The following is a 24,235-nucleotide window of genomic DNA, read 5'->3' on the forward strand; positions in this document are numbered from 1 at the left end:
CTTTGCTAGACCCAATCTTTGTGAGACAGGGAAATTTTCATGGAGAGATACAATAATCTAATGTAGCATTATAAAATGCTGTGTAAATGTGGTTTCCTTGGGACATTTTATCATTAATTCATAGTAGAGGTAGAATCATGAGGTATTTAGGCAGAAATATCAGGGCATTTAAAAAAGACAAGGCATTTACAAATTTACTTTTTTAAAAATCACACTCTTTTGTAAAAAATAAAGAGAAATTAGTGTGAGCTGCTTAAAAATCCTGACTTCATTCTGTCAATGTCCAATGAGTAAGCAAATCAAAGAAAAGATGCAAAGGAAATCAGAATAAGTAAAGAAGCTAAAGCATTTAAATGAAATTCGCTTTTTGAAATTTGACATACTCAAAAATATGAAGAAGAAAAAGGTATTTGAACAAATTGACCTTGACCAGAACATGATGTTTAGTTAAGAGTTGTTTTTGTTAGCAAGATTATGGATATAAGGATATCAGTGGGGATAAGGAGGAGGAGAGGAAGAAGCCTGGTCACCTGTTTATAGAGAAAGTAAGCTGGAAAGGCCCCAACAGCATCCAAAATGCCTACCCAGGCTCTGAGGAAACTCTGGATGGTGGTTCATTTAGGTCTAGAAATTGACTGACTCCCTGAAAGAAGAAAAAATTTTGATGAGTTGCAAATAATGTACAACTTTTCATTCTCTGACACCAATTGGGTATTCTCCAAACTCTCAGATTATTTAAATCCATGCTAACCGTAATGTGTCATTAAAATATAACATCTTGGGGCAGCTAGGTGGCGGAGTGAGTAAAGCACTGGTCCTGGAGTCAGGAGGACCCAAGTTCGGTTCTGACCTCAGACACTTAACACCCCCCCCACCCCCCCCACACACACAAAACTAGCGGTGTAACCTTGGGCAAGTTACTTAACCCCAACTGCCCTCCAAAAGGCAAATATATACATATATATATATATATATATACATATATATATGTATATATATATATGTAACATTTTGAACTAGAACCCTTTCAATGACATGCGATTACTTACCTGACTGTTTACCTAGTTTGACTATAAACTCCAGTCACAGCATATCAAATTATTTCACATCTTCTTCTTTTGTGTTACTTTCATCTAGGAGAACCTGCATGTACCAGGGAAAGGACCATTGTTATTTCCATTTCTTTATAACTCTTAGTAATGCTCCTAGCACTCCTCTTAAGGGCTAAAACATTTTCTGAGGAAGGTGATGTGAAAAACTTCCCATCAACATATCCTTCTCTCTGCTCTTAGTCCCTCTCTGTCTTGTTGCTATGTTGTGTGGAAAGGAGTGGTTAAGAATTGCCCTTCCAATGTAGTGATGCCTTATCAGAGTCTTGAAAGACCTAGTATAGAATAGTGAGTAGGTTGTATGTTAGACTTACTAAAGAGGACCCAGGGTATGGACCTTTGATACTTTCTCCCTGTGTGACCATAGATAAGTCATTGAATAATGGCTGGTATTTATAAGGCATTTTAAGGTTTGCAATGTGTTTTACAAACTTTATCTCATTTGATCCTCACAGCAACACTGGGAAGTAGGCGCTATTATTATTCCCATTTTAAAGATGAGGAAACTGTGACAGGTAGAGATTAAATGGCTTGCCTAGAGTCCCACAGCTAGTAAATGTCTGAGACTGGATTTAAAAAATTAAAATTTTGGTCTTTCTTACTCTAGGTCTAGTATTATATTCACTGTCACCCAGTTGACTCTCTGAGCACCCATTTCTTTATCTTTAAAATGAGGATAATAATATTTAATTTACAGACTTCGGAGGTTTATTGTTAGGATCAAGTGAGATAATAAAAAATATGTGGCCAAACATAAAGCATAACATAAATGTAACTTGTTGTTGTTTTAAGCACAGTAAATAGAACCCTGTATGGAGAATCAGGAAGACCCCAGTTCAAATCCAGTTTCAGATACTTACTGTCTGAATCACATTAAGAAAGTTACTTAACTCATGGAGACCTTAGTTTTCTCATCTGTAAAATGGAGACAGTGATAGCATAGTAGGATTGTGAGGATTAAGTGAAATAATATTTGTAAATCATAAAAGTTGTCATTAATATTGTTGTCATTGTGAGTGATATTGGTATTTTTGCCACACTTTTGACAATAGGATGGTGGGAAAAGCATCTGGATATCACTTTTTCTATCTCTAGCAATTCCCAAATAAAACAAAGTGAGCATTCTCTTTGCCAGAAGCAGGGCAGCTAATAAATTCTTGGCTTGCTTTAATGGCAATTTTGTCCTTCAAAAGGCTAAGGAACTAATGAGGGGAAACTATTATTCTGGACCTGATTCACACTAACAAAAAGGCACTGGTTGATGATGCAGAAATGATGGAAACCTTGTGGGAAAGTGACTGTGTTCTATCAGAAGTTGTAATGGAGGAAAGTAAATCTGGGAATTGATTGAAATACAGAAGATTTTATTGGTTCATGGGGGACCTTGAATAAAACATTTACTCTGCCTTGACCTCAATTTCTTCCACTATAAAATGTGAGATTCTGACTTATTCTCAATCTGTGATCCTCTAATCTTATACACTCTTTTGCCTACTATATAGCATACAGATTATATAATTGGGACAATAAACAAAAGTAGGTGTTTAATGTGCACATCTGGGATTGGCCACTTTGGTCTGTGGAATCCCATTGGTTTGGTTTCCTGGAATGCCTTTTTTAGATGCAAGGCACTGTTCTTATTTTCTTTAACTGAAGTCATTTTTTTTCTTTTTTTGTCATATTGTTTGATATTTAATAGCAGCAAGCATTTATGTGGTGATTTAAGATTTGCAAAACTGTTTTATATCATAACTGTAGGTAATATTTATATGTTGCTTTAAGGTTCCCAAAGTACAACAAAAATAATAATAACAATTAGAATAGTTGGCATTTATATAGTACTTTACATTTTGCAAAGTTTTTCCATATATTATCTCATTTAATCCTCACAACAACCTTTTGAATTAGGTACTATTATCATTTTAGAGACAAGGAAAAGGAGTTTGAGAGATGTTAAGTGACTTACTTTGAGCTTCATAGGCTAATAAGTATTTAAGACAAAACTTGAAATGAGGCTTTCCTGAATCAAGGTCCAGCAGTATCCAGTAGAGAGCTATTAGATGAAGCTATTGCTTCCAGGGCACTCTTTGAGTATGCCTATTTGCTGTAAAAGTATAATAGTAAAGCAGCTAGGTGCTGTAATCAATAGAGTGCCAGATGAGGAGTCAGGAAGACCCATTTTCCTGAGTTCAAATCTAACCTCAGGCACTTGCTAGCTATGTGACCCTGGGCAAGCCCTGTTTGCTTCAATTTTCTCATATATAAAATGAACTAGAAAAGGAAATGGTAAATACTGTCTGCCAAGAAAACACCAAATGGGGTCACAAAGAGTCAGATGTGATCAAAATGACTAAAGAACAATAATATAATGACATGAAACATGATGTAAATTATTAAGCCATTAGAAGCATCAATATGAAGAAGGTTTTTATTTTTTGGTTTTAAGGAGATAGAATTTCTAATAAGGTTTCATAATCTTTGACTCTATTTGGTCTTAACTACTTTTGTTTCAATTTTTCTTTATTTTTCAACCAGTCTTATGATTTAATTTTTGTACAGTAGGGGTCCTTAAATTTTTTTTGATGTTTCATGAATCTTATTGGCAATCTGGTGAAGCCTATGGGAGACTTTTCCAAAATAATATTTTTAAATGCATAAGATAAAATCCCCAGAATTACCACAAAAGACAAGTTTTATTGAATGAAATAAGTGATCAAAATTTTTAAAAAGTTTTACAGATCATAAGTTAATAACCCATGAGATAGAGATTCCCTGATAAGAAAGTCAGGTAACTCCCTTTTCCAAAGTGGGTCAGCATCTGCTTTGCAACTTATAGTCCTAGAGAGTTACAGGAAGACACAGTTCATTGACTTGTGTGGTCACATATGTCACAGTCAAGACAATAGCTACTATGTAGCATTTACATAGATTTTTAAAGGTGCCAAGGTGCTTTACAAATATCATCTCATGTTATCCTCTCAATATAATCCCCATTATTATAATAATCCTCACTATTATCCCCATTTTACAAATGAAAAAACTGAAGTGGAGTTTATGTCAATTGCCTAAAGTGATGTAGCTAGTTAAGTGTCTGAAGCTGAATTTGAATTCAAACCTTTCTGAGTTCAGGTCTCCTAAATGCTTTAAAACATATCTTCCTGACTCTAAGGCCAGCTCTCCTTCCATTATACCACACTGCCTACTTCTGTTTCAAGAAAGTCTTTGCATGTATGCCACACAATGCTTGGAACAATCTAAGGCACTTGTGTGAATAACTTGCAGGCAGTGAACAGTACTCTGTAATCTTGATAGATATGGAAATGCAGTATATGTCACAGTGGTGTGTTGATGCCCCTAATCTGTTGTGGCAACAGATTTTTATCTCAGATAACCTTATATAACTAAATAATCAAAAAACACAATCCCTTTCCTCTAGCAATTTCTATCAAAAGAAAAAAAGCAAGATTTAGTAGAATGAAGAGGCCTCATCTCTGAACTCCCTTGGTGGCAAATATAAGTACAGAAGGATAAGCTCTCTTTATTTTAAATGTAATTCCTGCCTCTTGGACATTTGGATGTATTAAAAAAAGATTACATATTTAAACTAAAGCCTAAGGAAAGAGAAGCATTGTTGACTAGAATGACAAATGAAAGTCAGGTACTTTATCATGATTTGGTAAAATACATCACCAGTTCCCTCTGCACTCTTATAATAGTGTCATGTTAGCCCTATTTTCAGCACTATTTCATCCACTTAATTGACTGTTAACCTCTGTTACAATAACACAACATATTTTCTAAACAGTTTCTGTGTACAGTTCACTGTCCTAGATGGGATACAAAGCAGCATGATCCCATGTACTTAAGGAGTTTTATAGGGACTATGTTAAAACCATATGGTATCTGCCCAAAAAAGGACAAGAAGGAATTGTTTTATCTTAATATTTAGGATAATATGTCAGTGATTACCAGGTAGGAGGCCCAACTATAGACCAGGCTAATAAAATTGTTTCTCTATATATATCTCTTTCTTGTTGTTGTTAAGTCATGGGGTTTTCTTGTTTCTGATGTCTGTGCGTGCCTCTCTCTACCTATCTCTGATCTTGTCTCTCTATCTCTCTTTGTGTTCTCTCTCCGTGTGTGTGTGTATGTGTGTCTCTCTCTCTCTCTCTGTGTCTCTACTGTGCATCTTTGTCTCTCTGCCTTTAGTTCTGTTTCTGTCTCTCTGTCTCATTCTCTTGTGTGTCTCTGTCTCTATCTGTCTCTTTGTTTCCCTTGTGTCTTTTTCTCTCACAAAAACATACATATATATATATGTATATATATATACACATACATATACACACAACATAGGGGAGGGAAGTTCAATCTGAGATGCTGTGAGAGTTTGAATAAAATTGATGCCTCCTTATATTGCCAATCCAGATTCAATGGGAAAGGACTGAAATTGCAAAATGAAACTGTGGCTAGTTTTCCCCAAGGTCTATCCATGATGAGTCACCTGCTTTTATTGCAGAAAATTTAGATCTAGTGTTGTAATGAAAACATGAAACAGTGTATCCACAATAATTCTCATAGCTGTGAAAATGTGCTTATTTGTTCAGGGACACAGTACCCTTTGAGGCTTCTTCCAAACACTGTAATTTTCTATGAGAAGTTGGAGAAAAGATGCCCTATCACCCAAACTGCAGCGATTGGTTTTAATGCACCAATTATTGCCATAGTCCAGTGATTTAATGTGGAGTGTACAAAGCTCTTTACCCTTATGTTCCACCATCTGTAAATGCCACATATTTACTTCTTGATGCAGCATAAAGCATCTATTTTAATTCATCAGATGCTCTATCTTTGGAATTCAGCTAATTTAGATATTTCCTGTTTCCCTAAAAACCACTTAAGCCCAATGCAGAGTTTTTTGCTATAGAAAAGGTGGAGGGGAATTACTGTCTGTTAGTATATAATTTTTCTCTTTAAGCATTTCAAATTGAATTCAGAATCATTTTCCAGCCTTTTATCCAGATATTTTTTATTCATCATGTGCTGTTTTTAACTAATATTTTATAATGCACAATTAATAGCAGCCTACACTAAAGTTTTACTGTGATGCCACACTGTGGTAGGTATTGCCTCCACAAGTACAGATCATACTTCTTCCATGACTTCCTATCCTCTGTGATTTTGGTTCATATCTTTTTATAAATCTTCCATAGAGGCATTACCCAGGACACTGAAGGTCTTCCCCTATGACTCTTGAGATGTCACAAGTACCCACCCAGAACTCAAACTGTCTATATTTTGCCCCTCATTCTTGCTACCTGATCCATTAATTTCCTTTTCCAGGCACACATCATCCTTGATGATGACTTTTATGACACTTCTTTTATGCAAACCATCACTAGTCACATTATCCTTGGAAGACTGAAGGCATCTTGATCATTTGCAGGGTAGTATTTCAATGATCATTAATCCTTAGGACCACATTGAATTTTTTTTAAAGGATGAAATATTGAACACATTATTTTGTCTAAAAAATATAGAAAATCTATAAACTTATTGAATACCTACTATGTTCAAGGCCCTATGAAGTTAAACATACCTAAGTTCAAATCCAACATCTGCTACTTATTACTTCTGTGACTTTGGAGAACTCACTTCATACCTCTAGGTCTCAGTTTCCTCATTATGTAAAATTAGAAGGTTGTTCTATGTGACTTCTAAGACCCCTTCTAATTCTAAATCTATGGCCGTATGATCATAGTGTAATATTTACCTGACTTTAATTTGTCATTCTAGTCAATAGTGCTTCTCTTTCTTTAGGCTTTATTTTAAATATTTGATAGTGTCTCTTTGAGACTTTGGAAGTTTGCTAAGGTCCTTGAAATAAGATCATAGGTAGACAAATGATGGATTGATAGATAGATAGATAGATAGATAGATAGATAGATAGATAGATAGATAGATAGATAGAGTGAATACTTATTAAGTGCTTACTAGGTGTCAAGCACCGGGAATACAATTAGAAAATTATCACTAGCCTGAGGGAGCTTAAAGTCTAATGGGGTGATAAAAATGCATGAAAGAGAGATAGAAAGACAAGAGTTGGTATGTTGCAGAATGGTACTGAGGTGACCATGAAGTGAGGTGTAGACATGGATCTGGGCAAACGTTGCCTTTTAGAGCCCTTAATGTTTCCAGGGATAGAGTTCAAAGTGTAGATTATAACTGAGGATCAAGAGTTGGAAGGGACATCAGAATCTAGTCAGTCTAGTTTATATCTGAGGAAATTGAGGCCCAGGGAGATTAAATGACTTTATCTCCCATAATGGTTATATGAAGTAATTATTATTGCATTTGAAAAAATAATTTCCTTATTCATTTTTTATATTTTTTCCTAATTCAGAATTCATAGCAAAATAAGGTCTTTGTACACAGATCATAATTTAAGCATTTGTTGACTACATGCCTAGTTTTCAACGGGGTGAATGTTTGAGATTAATTTGTGTTGCTACAAACATTACAGGCCACAGTTTCACAAAAACAGTGTGAAAGTGGAATTGATTTCAGTTAAAGCAACATAGTTCAGAAAGTACACCCTCCCTTTTCTAAGTTCATTACATTCCTTTGGCTGATGAGTGCAAAAAGATGGAGAATACTTCACACTTCAGGGAACAGCAACTTTTGCCTTGCTTTTTAAATAATGGGGTAAAAATAGGTGACTTTCATCTACCCTTCATTCCCTGTAGACAATATGCATAGTAAAGAGTAGAAATAAGTTCTCTTAAAGCCACTAGGAAAATTGAAGCTAGGGTCATGGGATTTCCAGGAAGAATGGATTATTTCCAAACACTAAGTAAAGTCTGATGAGTTTGGCAGCTAGTATGGAACTGAGATGGCAGAACCCTGAAGCATCTTTTCTGTCTCCAGTGGAATTGAAGAATTTTTACTATTCTCTGACTTAAGTAAAATTTTTGTTATTTTAATAATGAAATATCCATTGCCAAACATTTAATAAGATAATACTATGTGCTAAATGCTGGAAATACTATTAAAAAGCAAAAACAATGCACTGACCTCAAATAGCTTCCATTCTAATAATAAGCCTTAGATCTAAACGCCTTTTTTTTAAATATCCAAGCACAGCAATTTGTGTCTATTATCTATTAGTCTGAGATATCTACGGTTATCTTTTCATTAAAAATCTTTTGGGCTTTTATATGTCCCAACATCTAAAGATAGAAGTGACCTTAGATGTCCTCCAGTCCAGTTCTCTCATTTTGTCAATGAGGAAACAGGCAAAGATTTGCCCAGAGTCACATAGGTAGTAAGGCACAAACTTTGTATCCAAAATCAGTTCCTCTGATGGCAAATGCTTGCTTATTACCTAACACTATCTCTTTATGCCAAATTGCAGGTCGGGGGAAATATGTATCCTATGCTATAAACCCCAAATAATAGAGGTAAATGATGGAAAGCCTGAAAAACCTTTAAGTACAGTTTCACTAATGTTATGCTATAATACATAACCAATTTAATTTGGAACTAAGAGCCAGTTGTCAAGTAATACATTTATAGAGCTAATATTGTTAACATCTTAATTTTCCTCTTCTCTTGATTTAAATTACAATTTCCTTTAAAATGAAATGTACTTCTGAGATGCCTAATGGATTTTACTTTAATTTTTCTGTTGTGTTAGCTTTTATAGCTTTCCCCCACTGTCTTTCCATTTAACCCCTCTCTGGGACACTTGCAAGAAAATCTTAATGGGGCTCACAGTATGGACCCATGTGAAAACTAAGTGAACTGCATTAGCTTAACTGGAAATTGATTAGAAAACACAATGTTCAAGTGATCATTAGCATAATTGGCCTGAATTATTTTCCTGACATCATCAAATGATCTATAAAGAGCTTTTGATCTAGGAGAATGACCTGGGTTCAAGTTTTGACTTTGCCATTTGCTACCTGTATGATTTAGTGAAAAAAAAAAAACAACAACTTCATTTTAGTTTCTTCATCTATAAAATGAAGAGTTTGAACCAAATAACCTCTAAGGTCCTTTCCATTTATAAATCTATTATCCTTTGATATATTAATTTTGGCAAGCCTGTCATTTTCTTCAAAGAAACCTGAATTTTCCTTGAAACTAACAGTTGCCATGGCATTTCAGTGTTGGATTTTACAGGAAATAAGACTGCTTTATATAAATCCTTTAGCTATAAAAAAATATCAAAATGGGTAAACAAAAGTATCACAGCAACCATCTTATAGGATTTACAAAGTAGCTAAGTCTTCAACTTCATCAATTCCTTTCTATGCCTCATTTTTGTCATCCATAAAAATGATCAGAATGACTACTGCCTGTTTAAAAAGGTTATTGTGAGCAGCTGAACTGAGATAGGGTCTTTGTAAAGGACTATCAGATGTTAATTCACATGCTGTGATGGGTTCACCTAGTGAATCAGATGGTTTGATCTTCCCTTTATTAATATGTTTTATTGATGCCTTTTGTCTTTATATTGTAGCCATGGTAAAAAAAAAATCCCCTCCAGACTGAACCTTTCCTCATGACAAAGCAAAACAATTAAGTAAAAACTTCCAATGTGGTGACCACATCTGACAATCTAAATTATATTCTGCCCTAGTCGTTCCCCACGGATAGTCCAATTTTTCAAAACAGAACTAATATACTGAGTTTTCAAAACACAATGATAATGTAAGGGAAAATAGAATTGTCTTTCTTCTGTGGACAGGATTAACATAAATACAAATATATATACACACATTCCCACAAACTCCCATCAAGTTGTTTTTTTTCAAGTAGTTGTTTGCAAAGAAACTCGTTTTTTATTATCAAACTGTCTTTCTCAAATGCCATTGTGTCTGCCTTGGTGATGCTAAAGTTGTTAGGACTATACTAGCCTGAATCCAACAGTTCTATCTCTCAGGGTAATTTTTGCAGCATATTCTGCACTAGAAGGACCTGGCATATCCATAGACATAATTTGAATATATGCATGTACCTATATATACATATATGTATATATTTTCTAAATTGTATCTTATGTATGCAAATACACTTTTACAAATAATTACAAGCATATATTACAATTTTACTTGGAAATATTTTTTATTCATCCTACTGTCTCTATTTTCTTTCCCTTAAAGATTAAAAAAAAGGACACTGACTCAAAACAAACTTGGTTTTTGGAGGTATTCTTAAATTCCAGTTCATCTTAACATTCTTGTGTCTTGGGCTTTTATTTAAAAATTAATTTTAATGCTTATGTTGATTTCATATGACTAAGTTGAAATGTGGCAAAGGACTCTATTGATTCTGGGATTTTTCTTCATAGTGGCTAGTATTCAGAAGCTTCCTGCAGCTTCTGTTTTAACAGACATCAATTTCCCAATGAAAGGAAGGAAAGGAATGGTCGACTGGGCAAGAAACTCAGAAGACAGGGTAGTTATTCCTAAAAATATCTTCACACCAATGTCATCAAGAGGTAAGGATATATTAAATGACCATATGACCAATATTAGACTTTTTTTCAATATGTAACTGTATCATTGGAACTAAAGTATTTTCTGATAATAAAATTAAATTCCATGTCAAATGAGTAATCAGTCAATTAAGTAGCATTTATTAATCACTTGCTTTGTTCAAAGCATTGTGCTAAACACTTGGGATAATTAAAAACAAAAAGTCCCTAATCTCAAGGAGTTCATAATCCATTGGGAGAGATAACATAAAAACAACTATGTACAAATAAAATATATACAGGCTAAATTGGGGGTAGCCTCAGAGGGAAAGCACTAAAATTAAGGAGGACTAGAAAAAAGTTCTTGCAGAAGTTAAGGCATTAGGGTCAGCAAGCTGGTGCAGTGAATAGAGCACTGGAGTTAGGAGGACCTGAGTTCATATGCAGCCTCAGACACTTAACACTTGCTAACTGTATGACCTTGGGCAAATCCCAATTGCCCTGCCTTCCCCCCTCCAAAAAGAAAAAAAAGAAGTTAAGACTTTAGCTGAGATTTGAGGAAAGCCAGGAAAGCTAAGGAGAGGAGATGAGGAGATAAGAGAGTTCCAGGCATAGGACAGCCAATGAAAACACTCACAGATGGGAGATGGCGTATCATGAGCAAAGATCAGCAAAAAGCCAGTATCACTGAAGAGTAAAGTCGTATGCATAAATGGAAGAAACGACCTTTTGTTATACTTAAAAAAAAGTTTCCTCAAATATGCTACTAAGATGAGAAAATGTTTGTTTATTCTATATGGCTCAAAATGCCTGGAAAAAATTCCTTGATTCCATAAAAATGTAAAGAAATAATAAAAGATTAGTATATATGATAAACTATTTTCAAAAGAATGTATTTTACATGATACAGATTAAAAGTGTGCTCAATTTGGACTCAGAGGAGCAGGGTTCAAAACCTGATTCTTCTGCTTGTTTCCTTTGTGACATTAGGCAAGTCATTTAACTTGTATGGGCCTCCGATTCCTTAGCTGGAAAAAGAAAGTGCTCAAATATTAAGGTTCCTCCCAATTCTCAATCTGTCATGCTATGATTTTCCAGAATTAATACATATTTTCAAAAATTTCATTCTATCAAATGAGAATTGGGCTGGACAATCTCTTAAATTGTTTTCATCTTCAAATCTTTACTCTATGATTTTACCATCATTGGCTTAATTCACCCATTCATGCTTTTGAGGATACTCTCTATGGCCCCTCCAAGACCTTAAGAGGCACTGGCATTATTTTACCCCTTACCTGTCTCTTTCTGCCATTAAAGCAGGTGTCTTATGTCAGGGATGAACAGTAGAAGAAAAAAAATGTAAACTCTGGCATTTGTCCACTGTCCCTACTTTGACCCATATGGCAGAGAAACTAAATAATGGTCCCTAAAGTCAGCCAACCATTCAGTCAAGAAACATTTATTTTGTGCCCACTACGTGCTAGGCACTATGCTGACAACTAAGAATACAAAGAAAGGCAAAAAAAAATCCCTGACCTCAGTTAGCTTATGTTTTAATGGGAGATAATGAGAAAATGATATCTTTGTGTTCAGCTTTCATATTGCCTATGAGTGCTGGCAGTGTGGGGCATCTGTGAAAAGTCTAATTGAAGTATTTCAAAATGTACCCTTTTTCTTGCTTTTGTATTAATATGCTTATTTTTTTTCTTTTAGAATTAGATGAATCTTCTGTGTTTGTCCTTGGAGCAGTTCTATATAAAAATTTAGATCTTATTTTGCCTACTTTGAGGTAAGAAAAATTAAAAAGATGCTACTTATTATAGGGCATATTATGAAAAAAGGCCACCCAGTGATATAGTTTGGGTAAACAGTTTTTTCTTGTTATTTTCCAGATGATATCTTAAAGAACTTCATTTCAAAGTTAATTTAAAATGTATAATATGCTATTTAAGCAACATGAAATAGTGGTTAGACAACTGGCTTCAGGGTGGGAAAGACCAGGGTTCAGTTTTCCCTTTGACACATACTGGCTCTGTGACCTGGGCTCTCATATTCCCAGGCAACTCTCTAACATCAGAAATGAAAATCTGATTTGGTAGGAATTTCCTCATCCAGAGTTCTCTACCCCCAGTGAAATAAAAACCTTGGCCCCATCCCAACATGATAGTAATACATTCATTAAATTGAATTATCTGATTATAGCTCTGTAATTCTTATTTAACTAATTCTATCTTGACTCAAACTAAAAAAAAAAAGATTCCTTAAGGCTATTTAATATAATAAGCAGTAGAAAAAAATTAAACTAACTCCTCTTACTATTTGTAATTAATGCTACCAATTAAAGTACTCCATGGCTCCTTTCATTTGCACAAGATCTCAATTTACCTCTAAATACATTTTCAATTGAATCTACATTAAGAAATAATGTTTATGATCTAAGAGACTATTTTTGGACATACTCTTTTGATTTGTACTTTTTTTTCCTCACACACCTCCAGAAATAATGTAATTGCAAAAAGGAATCACTAATTTTACCTTATGTCATTAAAGTATTTTTTTCCCTCATAACAGCTTCCCATAATTCATTGTAAATATCTGTTAGTATACCTGCTCATACCACTTCTATCAGCTACTCCTCTCAGGAGGGAGGACTGATGTTAATGATGATTGCTAATTACCAAGTATATTGTATTAAAATTACAAACCACCCTGCTTACTCCTTTATGAGTAAAGTTCTAAGCTTGTTTTTTTTTCTAGAGAATATGTAGATGATGTACATATTCTTAGGGGGAGATAGAAAACAGTATAATAAATAAAAACAGAGCTCAGCCCAGCATAAAGCAGACTCCTGCAAAAGCTTTCAGGCCTTTCTAACTCTGCAGCTGCAGCAAACAGTCGTGATTCTTTGGGGAAAATCTTTCTGCAGGAGACACATTATTAGTGTAGTCAGTGAGTCACCCAGATTTTCTAATGTGGAACAGGCTCTTCCACCACCAAAGAGACATTAGTCAGGCAGAGAAAATGTACAGAGAGGACACAGTACAACATTTTCATTAATGCCTTTCTTGCATGGGATTAGAGATTTCTCAGTCAGCTAAGGGTAGATTTCATTTTGCTCTGTTTTTTGGGGGAGAGGCAATGGTGTTTGTGCGTTAATGAAAATGCTTGCCTCTGATTTCCACAATTGCTTTAAGTATAAAGCGTGTTAAACCACCAGTACTTTCTCTTAGGCTTCAGGCCTTCAAGGAAACTCTGTGGAAATAGACTTGGTAAAGAATCATAATCATTCCCTGGAACTGTGGTTAAAAGTCTTGTTCTTTTTTCTCAGACCTCAGGCCCACAGGAAATTAGGCCTTCTAGTCCAGTATTTTTTTTTTCTTTTTTTGTTTAGATCTATGATTTCATTAAGGAAGAAAGGGAGGGATGGAGGAAGAGAGGAAGGAAGGAAGGAAAGAAAGAAGGAAGGATGGAAGGGAGGAAGGAAGGAAGGAAGGAAGGAAGGAAGGAAGGAAGGAAGGAAGGAAGGAAGGAAGGAAGGAAGGAAGGAAGGAAGGAAGGAAAAAATGTGCTCACAACCTATTTTGAGGTTGATGAAACTGAGGCAGAAAGAGGTTAAGTGACTTGCCCAAGGTTGTACACCTGACTCTACTCTAGGTACTCTTATCTACTGCACCACAGGGAGCTTCCAGTGAAGAAAATGACTCCACCAATCCAGGTCAGCACTTTTCTCTGAGTTTATAGTTTTGGCTGTGTGGCACTCTATGAAGTTCAATGACTTTCCCAGGGTCATATAACTTCAGTATGTGTCGGAAAAAAGTTAAATCCAGATTGTTCATATTCTGAAGCTAGCCCTCTTACTCATAGACTATACTGCCTCTGGTTAATAGTACCTGGTATTTATAAAGCACTTGAATGTTTTCATAGTGATTTCATTTAATCCTCAGAACAACCTAATGAAATTATTTTTATCCCCATTCTACGGATGAGAAACCTGAGATTTAGAAAGGTTAAATACTTTTCCCAAAGTCACACTATTAGTAAGTGTCAAAAGTGGTTGGAAGATTTGAACCCAGGGCTTTCTAAATCCCAAGTCAAGCATTATTTTTTCCATTATACCACATTACTTCTCAATTGGCCATGCCCCCCCACCTTGAAAGTCACCCGTTCAAAAACAATCCTGGAAATCTGGGTGCTTTGATCCCTAGAATTTCTTTTTTTTTTCCATTTGTCCACGTGTCCTCTCTGTCCTGGTTGATCTGCCTAAAGCTGATCTCTAGTCATATAATAAAAGCCTGGCTCTGCTTCTCTTGGTGAAATTTCCTCCCCCAAAGTCATATATTGGTATGTAGACTGGCCCAGTATCTTGACAACTTTCTCTAAGTTATGAGATCTCCTTCCAGTCCAAGCTTCCATTTTACTTCTGGAAACTTGACTCTAATTTTCAAAAGACTGGAAGAATTGAGATAATAAACAAACCTTCAGGTCATTCTCTGGAATTAAGATAGCTGTTATGCCACTGGCTCTCTTTCCCTGAGTCAGATCTATTGATTCCATCTGCCTTGTGCTCTCATGGTGCAGAGCTCATGTGTAATCCCCATGAGAGTGGTTTTCTAAGGTCCAGTTGGATTAATTCAATATCTTTGCTTTTCCATCTGTAAAACAGGCATAAACATATACAGCCCTATTTGCCTCTAAAGGATCCCATTAAAATAAATGGAATATTTGGCATAAAAATTCTCTGGATTTCTTACATTCATTATTTAAACTTAAATGTGGTAAAACATTATATATTATTTTATTATATAAATCAATCAGAAACAATGAATTAAATACACACAATGTGACAGACACTGAGCTAGGTTCTGTTAATACAAAAACAAGAATGAAACAGTCTGTGCCTTCATAGAACTGACATTGCATCAGTGGAGAGAAAATGTAGGAAATGTAATCTTTTGGGAGGAACTTTTATCAACTATGGGATTTCAAAAGACCTAATGCTGCAAGGGGCATTTGAACCGTGATAGGGTATAAATAATAATTTTATATAGGACTTATTGTTTCACTGTTGGAGCGAACTCATTGATGAGTAAAACTCTTCTACCAATGCAGTTAGTACCTTTGCTCCAACTAATTGTCTTATCAGGTTTCCTGAAGCACTGAAGGGTGAATAAACTGACCTTTGGTAACACATGTGTCAGATGCTGTATCAGCAATGCCATATTCACAATGCCTATAGAGATTATAAATATGCTGATATAATTATCCATCACAAAATACATCAGGTTTGCCATTTGGGGAAATAAACTAGAAAATTTATTAAGATACCAAAAGACTGAGTCCCAAAACCAGAAAGTGAAAGCCATCAGAGTAGTTATGACATTGGCACAGGTAGATAAAGTAGAAAGCACCCACATTCTCAAGCCTTTAAAACAGAACAGGCTACCTCAGGCAAAGGTCCTCCTCTCCCCACTCACAGCAACCACCCAGCGTCCTGGAAGAGCGCTCCCAGCAGCTCCGGCCCCTGGCAGTCCTCAGCAGGAGTCCTAACTCAAAAAAAAAAAAAAAGGCAACCGCCACCAACCGCCAACCGCAGGACCGTTAGCTCAGCTTTTCACTTTCTCTTGCTCTGCTATGTCAGCACGTCCATGGGGCATGGGAGATCTTTAAATCCCATAACCCTTACATTCGGCCCCAAGATCTTTCATGTCCCTTACTTGGCAAAAATACAGTAGAAATAACTGGTGTCAACAAAATTTCACAACAATATAACAAGAATAGCACACAATAAACACAAAAAAACATATTTTAGGGTGGGGCTTGAGCACAAGCTCCCCATCATTCCCCCCACCCCGAACAAATGGGGCCCCAAAATCTTGTGGTAAGGGGTGAAGATCTCTTCTTCTATGGCTACTTGCTGCTGAAATCGGATGTAGAGCTTTCCCTGTCCTTAGGGGTCCCATTTGAGAGGTCAGTTCTTAATATGCTTGATGCCAGGTCCAAGGGTGACACATCACAGTTGCAGACAGGGGGTGACATCCAGCTTAAGCTATCAGGCATCTACAGATGGATGGTACCAAGCCTGTGGAAACAAATCTAACAAACAAGGTGAACAAACAAAAAATCAAGAAGCAAAGAGACAATAACCAGACTATTGTAGCCTCACTCACGGTAGAATAAATGATTTAAGGGTACAATTTTGTAATCATCTTCTCCAGAATAAACAATAGTTACAGTGTTATCCTTCCCATATGCTATAATCTCTGCAGCCTTTTTAATTCATCCAACTGTTCAGCCACAATCCTGTGACAAATAGTGGGGCTATGTATGTACCCTTGTGGCAAGCGAGTGAAAGTATATTGTCTACCCTGCCAAGTGAAAGCGAAGTGGTCCCATTGTTTAGAGTCTATTGGGATGGTGAAGAAGGCATTTGCCAAGTCAATAACTGCATACCAAGTCCCATCATATTTCTGGATCCTTTCTATTAAGGTGATGGTATCTGGAACAGCAGCATACAAAGAAGGAGTCACCTTATTCAACTGTCTATAATCCACAGTCATTCTCCATGTCCCATCTGATTTTCTTGCTGGCCAGACAGGATTATTCCATCTTGTGGTTGTAGGGACTAACACTCCTGCTTCAACATATTCCTTTATAGTAGTGGTAATTTCACCTTTCCCACCTGGCACACGATACTGTTTTAAAGTAATTGCTTCAGAAGGTTCAGGTAAAGTGATTGGGTCCATTTTTAGTTTTCCTACTAAAACTGTATTAATTCCTATCTTCCTCACAGCAAATTGGTATCTTCCTTCAGGTAAATTCAGAGTCATGCCTCTCAATACATCTATTCCAATGATGTATTCAGGAATGGGTACAACAACCACAGTATATTCCTTCTTAGGTAACTGCCCAATTTTCATTGTTATTTTAACCTGTCTGGCTGATATTTCAGCGCCTCCTCAGACCTGTGATCGTAATAGGAGTTCCATGTTTAAACTTATCAGGGTTTCCATAGATAAGTGTGGCCTCAGCCCCAGTATCAATCAGTGCCCTAGTCACAGTAGTTGATCCATTCTTCCAATATATTGTTAAACCAATATGGGGTCTGCAATCTCTTCTGCATATTTCTTTTATCTGGGCTGGGGCTTGGCCTATCTCCTATTCCCCCTGAAGGTGGGGCAAACTTGGATACAAAGATTCAGATTTAGAAATACCTGCGGGGGTGGTTCCTGCTTCCCTGTTCATTCTAATGCTAAGTACCTTTTCTTGGTACAGCTTATGCAGCTCTTCAGTTGGAATACCATCTATTCTTCTAAAGTCCACCCCAGCTCTTAATAGAGCAGTAAACAGTTCCCTTCTTGTGGGTCTATTTTGTCTCTGAATCCTCTGGCTGTTTACTCTTCTCTCTCGAGGCAATTTGTCTTTTTCCCATTCCCCTAAATCGCTTAATTGTGAAATCTTATCCAGCACCTCTGAAAGAGGGTGCCCTATTTCTCCAATTAACAGAGTCAGAATTAGGTGCAGGAGGAGCTGTCTTCACTATGATATTTCTATGAGGAACTCCTAGGGGGGTATCATAATATGCATTTGCATCTCCAATCAGGATAGCAGTTTTCATTACCTCCTCCTTTAACTTTCTCATACAGTCTCTAAGTGAGTACCAGGGTCTGTCTCCCCTAGGCCACATAGATTCAGTTGGATATTGCTTTTTGCAACCTTCTGCAGCTAAAGCTAGAAGATTCGTTTTGTTATTTCCTCCTTGCATATGGTGATCCCTAAAAGCCTGGTGTACAAAAGGAATTCTGACTGATACTTATGAATTTTAAACAGTCCTCATTGTCCAGTGTTATTCCTCCTGTGCCTTCATCAGTGATTCTTACTATCCAAGACACTAAAGACTCCCCCATTCTTTGGGTAAATCTACTCAATATATCAGTGATCTCCTGTTGAGTGAAATCCTCAATTATCTCCCTGGACTCTGTTTTGCCTCGGTGGTTCTCCTGCCTTCTTCTTCGTATGGGGAGAGCTTCTACATTAGGAGACTCCTCATCTAACCTTGTTCCATTCTCCTCACACACATTCTCCTGGAAGCTGTCAGGGCAACTCTGCCCAGCCTGTACAAAAGCTGCATGCACATTCCTTCTGCTAGTTTTTTTGCTTCCTTTTAGCTACATGAACAGTAGCTTGCTCCTGGACCACATGAGTCCCTCCAGTTTGCTCTTCTGAGTACTGTGACACAGAAGAATCCTCAGGCAAACCAGCTGACTCCCTAGCCATCCTAGCTCTTTCCTTCAGCAGCTTATCCCTACTTTTACACATAAGGCGATAACTTGTTAGCAGCACCCAGCCTCTCCTGCACACTCCTGTCAGTTCTTTGCCTGGTTCTATGGGTATTGCTTTCAAACATCTTTCCAAATCTCCAGGTTCTCCCTCTTTTAGCCTTGGTTCCCAGTTTTCACAGGGCCCTGTGCTTTTAGCCCATTCTCTGGCTAGAGAGGAATAAGGCAAATCCTCCCATCCTGGAATAGCCATTTCTCCCTCTAAAGCCCCACTGCTTCCAAATAGAGGCCTGACATTTTGTGATCCCATCCTCGTCGCCAAATGTATCAGCAATGCCATATTCACAATGCCTATAGAGGTTACAAATATGCTGATATAATTATCCATCACAAAATACATCAGGTTTGCCATTTGGGGAAATAAACTAGAAAATTTATTAAGATACCAAAAGACTGAGTCCCAAAACCAGAAAGTGAAAGCCATCCGCAGGACCGTTAGCTCGGCTTTTCACTTTCTCTTGCTCTGCTATGTCAGCACGTCCATGGCGCATGGGAGATCTTTAAATCCCATAACCCTTACAGATGCCGAAGAATTCAGGTCTTCCTGATTCTTAAGACCAGTTTCTATCCACTATGCCACACTGTTTCTCTTCAATAATATATACTAATTATTATTTTTATTGTTATATGTATATTTTCTTGTGATGGTGGTGTTGGTGGTGATGTTATTTTGAAAAGTGACTTTCTAAACAGATAACACGTGTCTAGAACTTAAAGGTTTAGAGAACACTTTTCTTGCTAGAACTCTTTGAGACAGGTAGTTTGATGGGTTTCAGCTTCTCTAATTTACACATATGGGAAAATAGGATCAGAGAACTACATGAATCTAAGTCATCAGAGTCCAAGGCAAACCTCTTTGAAAAAAAAGTTCAAGAATTTGAATATTTATATGCCAGAATCCTTTTTATTGTATAAAGAGGAATATATGTTAACTATATAAGCATATCAGTATTCTCCATCACCATGGAATTCATTTACTCACACAGGGTCAAATATTCAGTCTATGTCAGAGGTTGGTCTTGAACCTGAGCTCCAAGGCCAACTCTCTATCTACTATGTCAACCTTCCCTTTTTGAAAATGTTAATTTTCATTCTATTTCTTTTAAAAAATAACTTTTAGAGGGCCAATGTTCTAGAACAGCTATTTTCATGAAATAATACCTATTTCATTTTTTCAAGAGAAAATTAGAGTTTGAATTTTCAAAGAAAGGCATGCTGCATTAGGTTAGCTAGCTTCAAATAAGAAAAAAATAATCTCTGCATGAAAGGTAAAAGTATACTAAATGTGTCTCATAAACTCATTAAAAACACACCCTTATTGCATGCATTATTCTTTTAACATATGCCTTTGTTTTCCTAATCAGTTATTGAAATTTCTAGGGCCTAGTTTAATATAGACTGAATGATGTTTCCATAGTTGTGTGGTCCCAAGGGTTGATGCACATGCATATTACTGTTAGGTTTACAGAAAATTGATTTTCTGTACACAAGTTTTCAAAACAATACTAAGTATAATTTCCCTCTAGGGTGTTCTGAGGGAAAACATGAAATGTTATATGTAGAGATAATTTTAAAAGTTTACTTCACACAAGAAGAGAAACAACTATTTTTGTGCTTACATTACAAGTTTTTTTGTTTTCAATATTTGCCCTTACATATATAGTTACATAATGTGAGGTATAATCTTTTTCACCATTTGATTTTCTTGCTTTTTAAATTTAAATGGATTCAACTCTTCCTGATATACCATATACTATTCAAGGGAAGAAGGATGATTGTATCATAGACTTGCAGTTGGGCTGGACCATAAAACTAATCTAACAAAAACCCTTTCTTAATCTAACAAAAACCCTGTCCTGCCCCCTTTTCACCCCCCCCCCCCCAAATAAAAATTAATCAAGAGCCAGGAAATTTAAGTGACTTGTCCATGGTCACATAAATAGTGAGTAGAATAGCTAGAATTCAATCCCAGACCTTTTAACAACTAATTTGCCACTCTTTTCATTCTGCAATTTTAAATTTTATGTTAACTTTTCCAGAATTACTCTTTCATAGCCATACTTTTAGTCTGTGACTTTATTAACAGTGGAGGGAAATTTTCAAGTTAGACTTTAAATCTAGTCAACAGGCATTTATTAAGTACATACAAAGTGTCAGGCACTGTGTTAAGCTCTAGAGATTCATAGAGTGGCAAAAAAGGACCTTACTCTCAAGGAACTTATCATCTACTAGGCATAGAGAAGTTGCTGCTTCATCAGTGATGGAGAAATTAAGTAATAATTATCTCACTGGTCAATTAATAAGTCAATTAACATTTAATAAGTGTCTACAATATGTCAGGGACTGTATTGTAAAACAAACAAAAACTGTCCTTGCTCTGGAGGTACTCATAATCTAATGGGGGAGACATACACATTAACTATGTACAAAAAGCTATATACAACTTGGATTGGATATAATCACTAGAAAGAAGGAACTATACTTAAGAGGGAAAGGAAACCGGGAAGAGGTGAGCCATAACATTCTGTTAAGTGAGACATAGCCAGTTAAAATGCTTGCAGCTGGGGGAGGATCAGCAAAGAGTTCAGGGTGACTAGATTGCAGAGTAATGGTGAGGCGTAAGGTATAAAGAGACTGGAAGAGTGTCAGGGAGAGGTGCAGTTTATGAAGGGACTTAAACTTCAAAAAGATGATTCTATGTTTGACCTTGGAGGTAAAAGGGAAACACTAGAGTTCATTAAGGGTAAAGGGTGTCATGGTCAGACCTGGGCTTTGTTAACTGAGTGGAAGATGTACCAGAGTGGGGAGAGAATTGTGGCAGGCAGATCCTAGTTGTGTGAGGTGATAAGTGCCTGTATCAGGGTAGAGTAGAGAAGGGTTCAAGAGTTATCAATAAGGTAAAATCAATAGGCCTTTATCCCTTGCATGGGGGGTGAGAGATAGTAAAGAGTCAAGATTACCAACCTGGGGACAGGGAGGATATTGGTACCCTCTACAGTAATAGGGAACATTGGAAATAGGGGTTGGGGGGAAGATAATGAGTTCAATTTTGGACATTATGTTTAAGATGTCTGCAGTACATCCAAGCTAACAGGTAGAAGAACAAGAAGAGAAAACTGTCATGAAAATCTAGGAAAAAAACTATTAAAGAAAAGAGAGTGATCAGCAATGTCAAAAGTTGTAGGGAGATCAACAAGGTTGAGAAGTGAGAAAAAGGACATTAGATTTGGGCAGTAGGATTCTTCCCATAAGCAGTCCCTCTCTCCAATATACCCCTTGCACACTAGACCCAAAGAAAGTATTCATGGATCTATGCAGCTCACCATTTCTGAGGTTCATTTGTGAGGTTTCTAAATTCTTCCTACTGATATATGAAGAGAATATTTCTGTAAGAATGATATTATTCAGGGAGCTCTGTCTTTTATTTTTTCTATAAAATGCTTATATGGGATAACCCTATATGCCATTTCCAATATAGGAATTAAATTCTAAATGTCTATGGATTTTTTAAAGAACAAATAAAAAAATATGAATTCCACCAGACTATGATAATGACAGGAATAATACAGTAAAATGAAAAACTGCAACCTTCTAATAAATCTTAAGTGGTCCAAAATTTAACCTCTAAAAATGGAACAAATTTAAATATTGCAAAACCACAGGAATTTGCTGTCAAGTGCTCTGACCTAATAAAGATAAATGATGCTGAAATTTCTCTATATTTAGGAAATGGAACTCATTTCAGTTCCTCATATTACAGAAATTAGGAGTAAATGGAAAATGCAATTGAACAGAGTGATATTGGAAATAATAAAGGTGAAAAAAAAGACCAATGATCACATTCCATCTAAAACAATGCACCTTGTAGACAGTCAACCTAAAATGATCAAAGTCTTCAAAGTGAACTCAGGGAGCACAATTATAATATTTAGGCTCCCATCCCTAGGATTCACTTCTTGATTTGGGGGATTTACTGAAATGTAATTATGCCATAGATTTCATCATTTTCCTTCTTTTTCAAATGCTAATTATAAATAAACACTTTACATCAAATGAATAGAATAAATTATGCATAATTAGAAATATTGAAATATACCAATAATTGGGGGGGGGAGAAGAGGAAGCACAGTGAGAAAATTCCCTTTTCCAAGGCCAATCAGTAGCTTTTCTGCAATTTATCTTCTTAGAAAGTTGCCTTAGGTAAATTACCTGAGAAGTTAAGAGACTTGCCCAGAGAGACATAGTAAGTATGTGAAGAATGGAACCTTAACTCAGCTTGCCTGACTCTGAGGAAAGCTACCAAAGCTGCCTTTCCTCTATATGTCATTAAGCATATCTCATTTAGAAATATGAGGACCAGGGGGTGGCCAGGTAGCACAGAGAGTAAGAGCACCGGCCCCAGTGTCAGAATAACCTGGGGATCGAATCCAGGCTCAGACACTTAGCACCCACCCAGAAACACCTGGCCATGTAACCTTGAACAAGTTACTAAACCCCGATTGCTTAGGGGCAGCCAGATAGCTGAGCGAGTAAGAGCACCAACCACAGTGTCAGGATGACTGGGGGATCGAATCCTGGCTCAGACACTTAGCACCACACCCAGAAATAACTGGTTGTGTAACCTTGAGCAAGTTACTTAACCCTGATTGCTTTAAAAAAAATATGAGGACCAGGGCTGGAATATTAGGAAGTTAATTTATAGAAATTTAATTTAATTATATATGAATATATGTGTGCTTAAATATCATATGTTCATATATGTTATATAAATAATATCTATTTTTATAATCAGAGACCCATAGATGGAGCTAGAAGTGACCTCAGAGGTCAGCTAATTTAATCCCCTCATTATAAAATGTCCTCATTATAAAATCTATCTTTTATAAAGATAGATGTCCAATGTCATACAAGTAGTAAGCAGCAGAGTTAAAATTTGAACCCAGGTTCTCTTGGTTCAAATTTGGAATCCTCACCACTGCATATGGAGAGTAGCAATCTTCTTGTTATCTGCTAAAGAAATCAAACTTTTCTGGTTTTAATTTATAGTTTACAATTGACTTTAGTTTTTATAAGAAATCCATTGAACTTAGTGATTTTTAATGTTATCTCTTAACTAGACTAGATATGTTTTTTTAAATTTAATTTCTTTAAATGTAGAAAATTGCTTAAGGTCAAGTCAAGGAAAACCTCAGTATTTGAAAGACTCAGTTGAATTCTAAAAATAATTATAAACCCTCTGATTTTGAATACTCCTTTACCAATGAAAGGATTTTCACCATGCATTTCATGGACTTACCCTCTTTGGCCAAGGT

At 36.2% G+C, this 24,235-nt stretch overlaps 1 protein-coding gene across 3 annotated transcripts in view; it reads left to right on the plus strand.

The window, feature by feature from the left end:
* The window catches only part of ADGRB3 (adhesion G protein-coupled receptor B3), a 923,661-nt gene that overhangs the window by 500,715 nt on the left and 398,711 nt on the right, over positions 1 to 24,235 (plus strand). For all 3 annotated transcript variants that reach the window (XM_069070720.1, XM_069070722.1, XM_069070721.1), the window contains 2 exons: positions 10,462 to 10,611; positions 12,301 to 12,376. In XM_069070720.1, the coding sequence (XP_068926821.1) occupies positions 10,462 to 10,611; positions 12,301 to 12,376 (226 nt within the window). The remainder of the gene's footprint in view (positions 1 to 10,461; positions 10,612 to 12,300; positions 12,377 to 24,235) is intronic.

Source organism: Petaurus breviceps, unplaced genomic scaffold (assembly GCF_028583685.1).
Source record: "Petaurus breviceps papuanus isolate PSGF00001 unplaced genomic scaffold, PetGlider_PUasm1.0 90822, whole genome shotgun sequence".
Taxonomy (NCBI): Eukaryota; Metazoa; Chordata; class Mammalia; order Diprotodontia; family Petauridae; genus Petaurus; species Petaurus breviceps.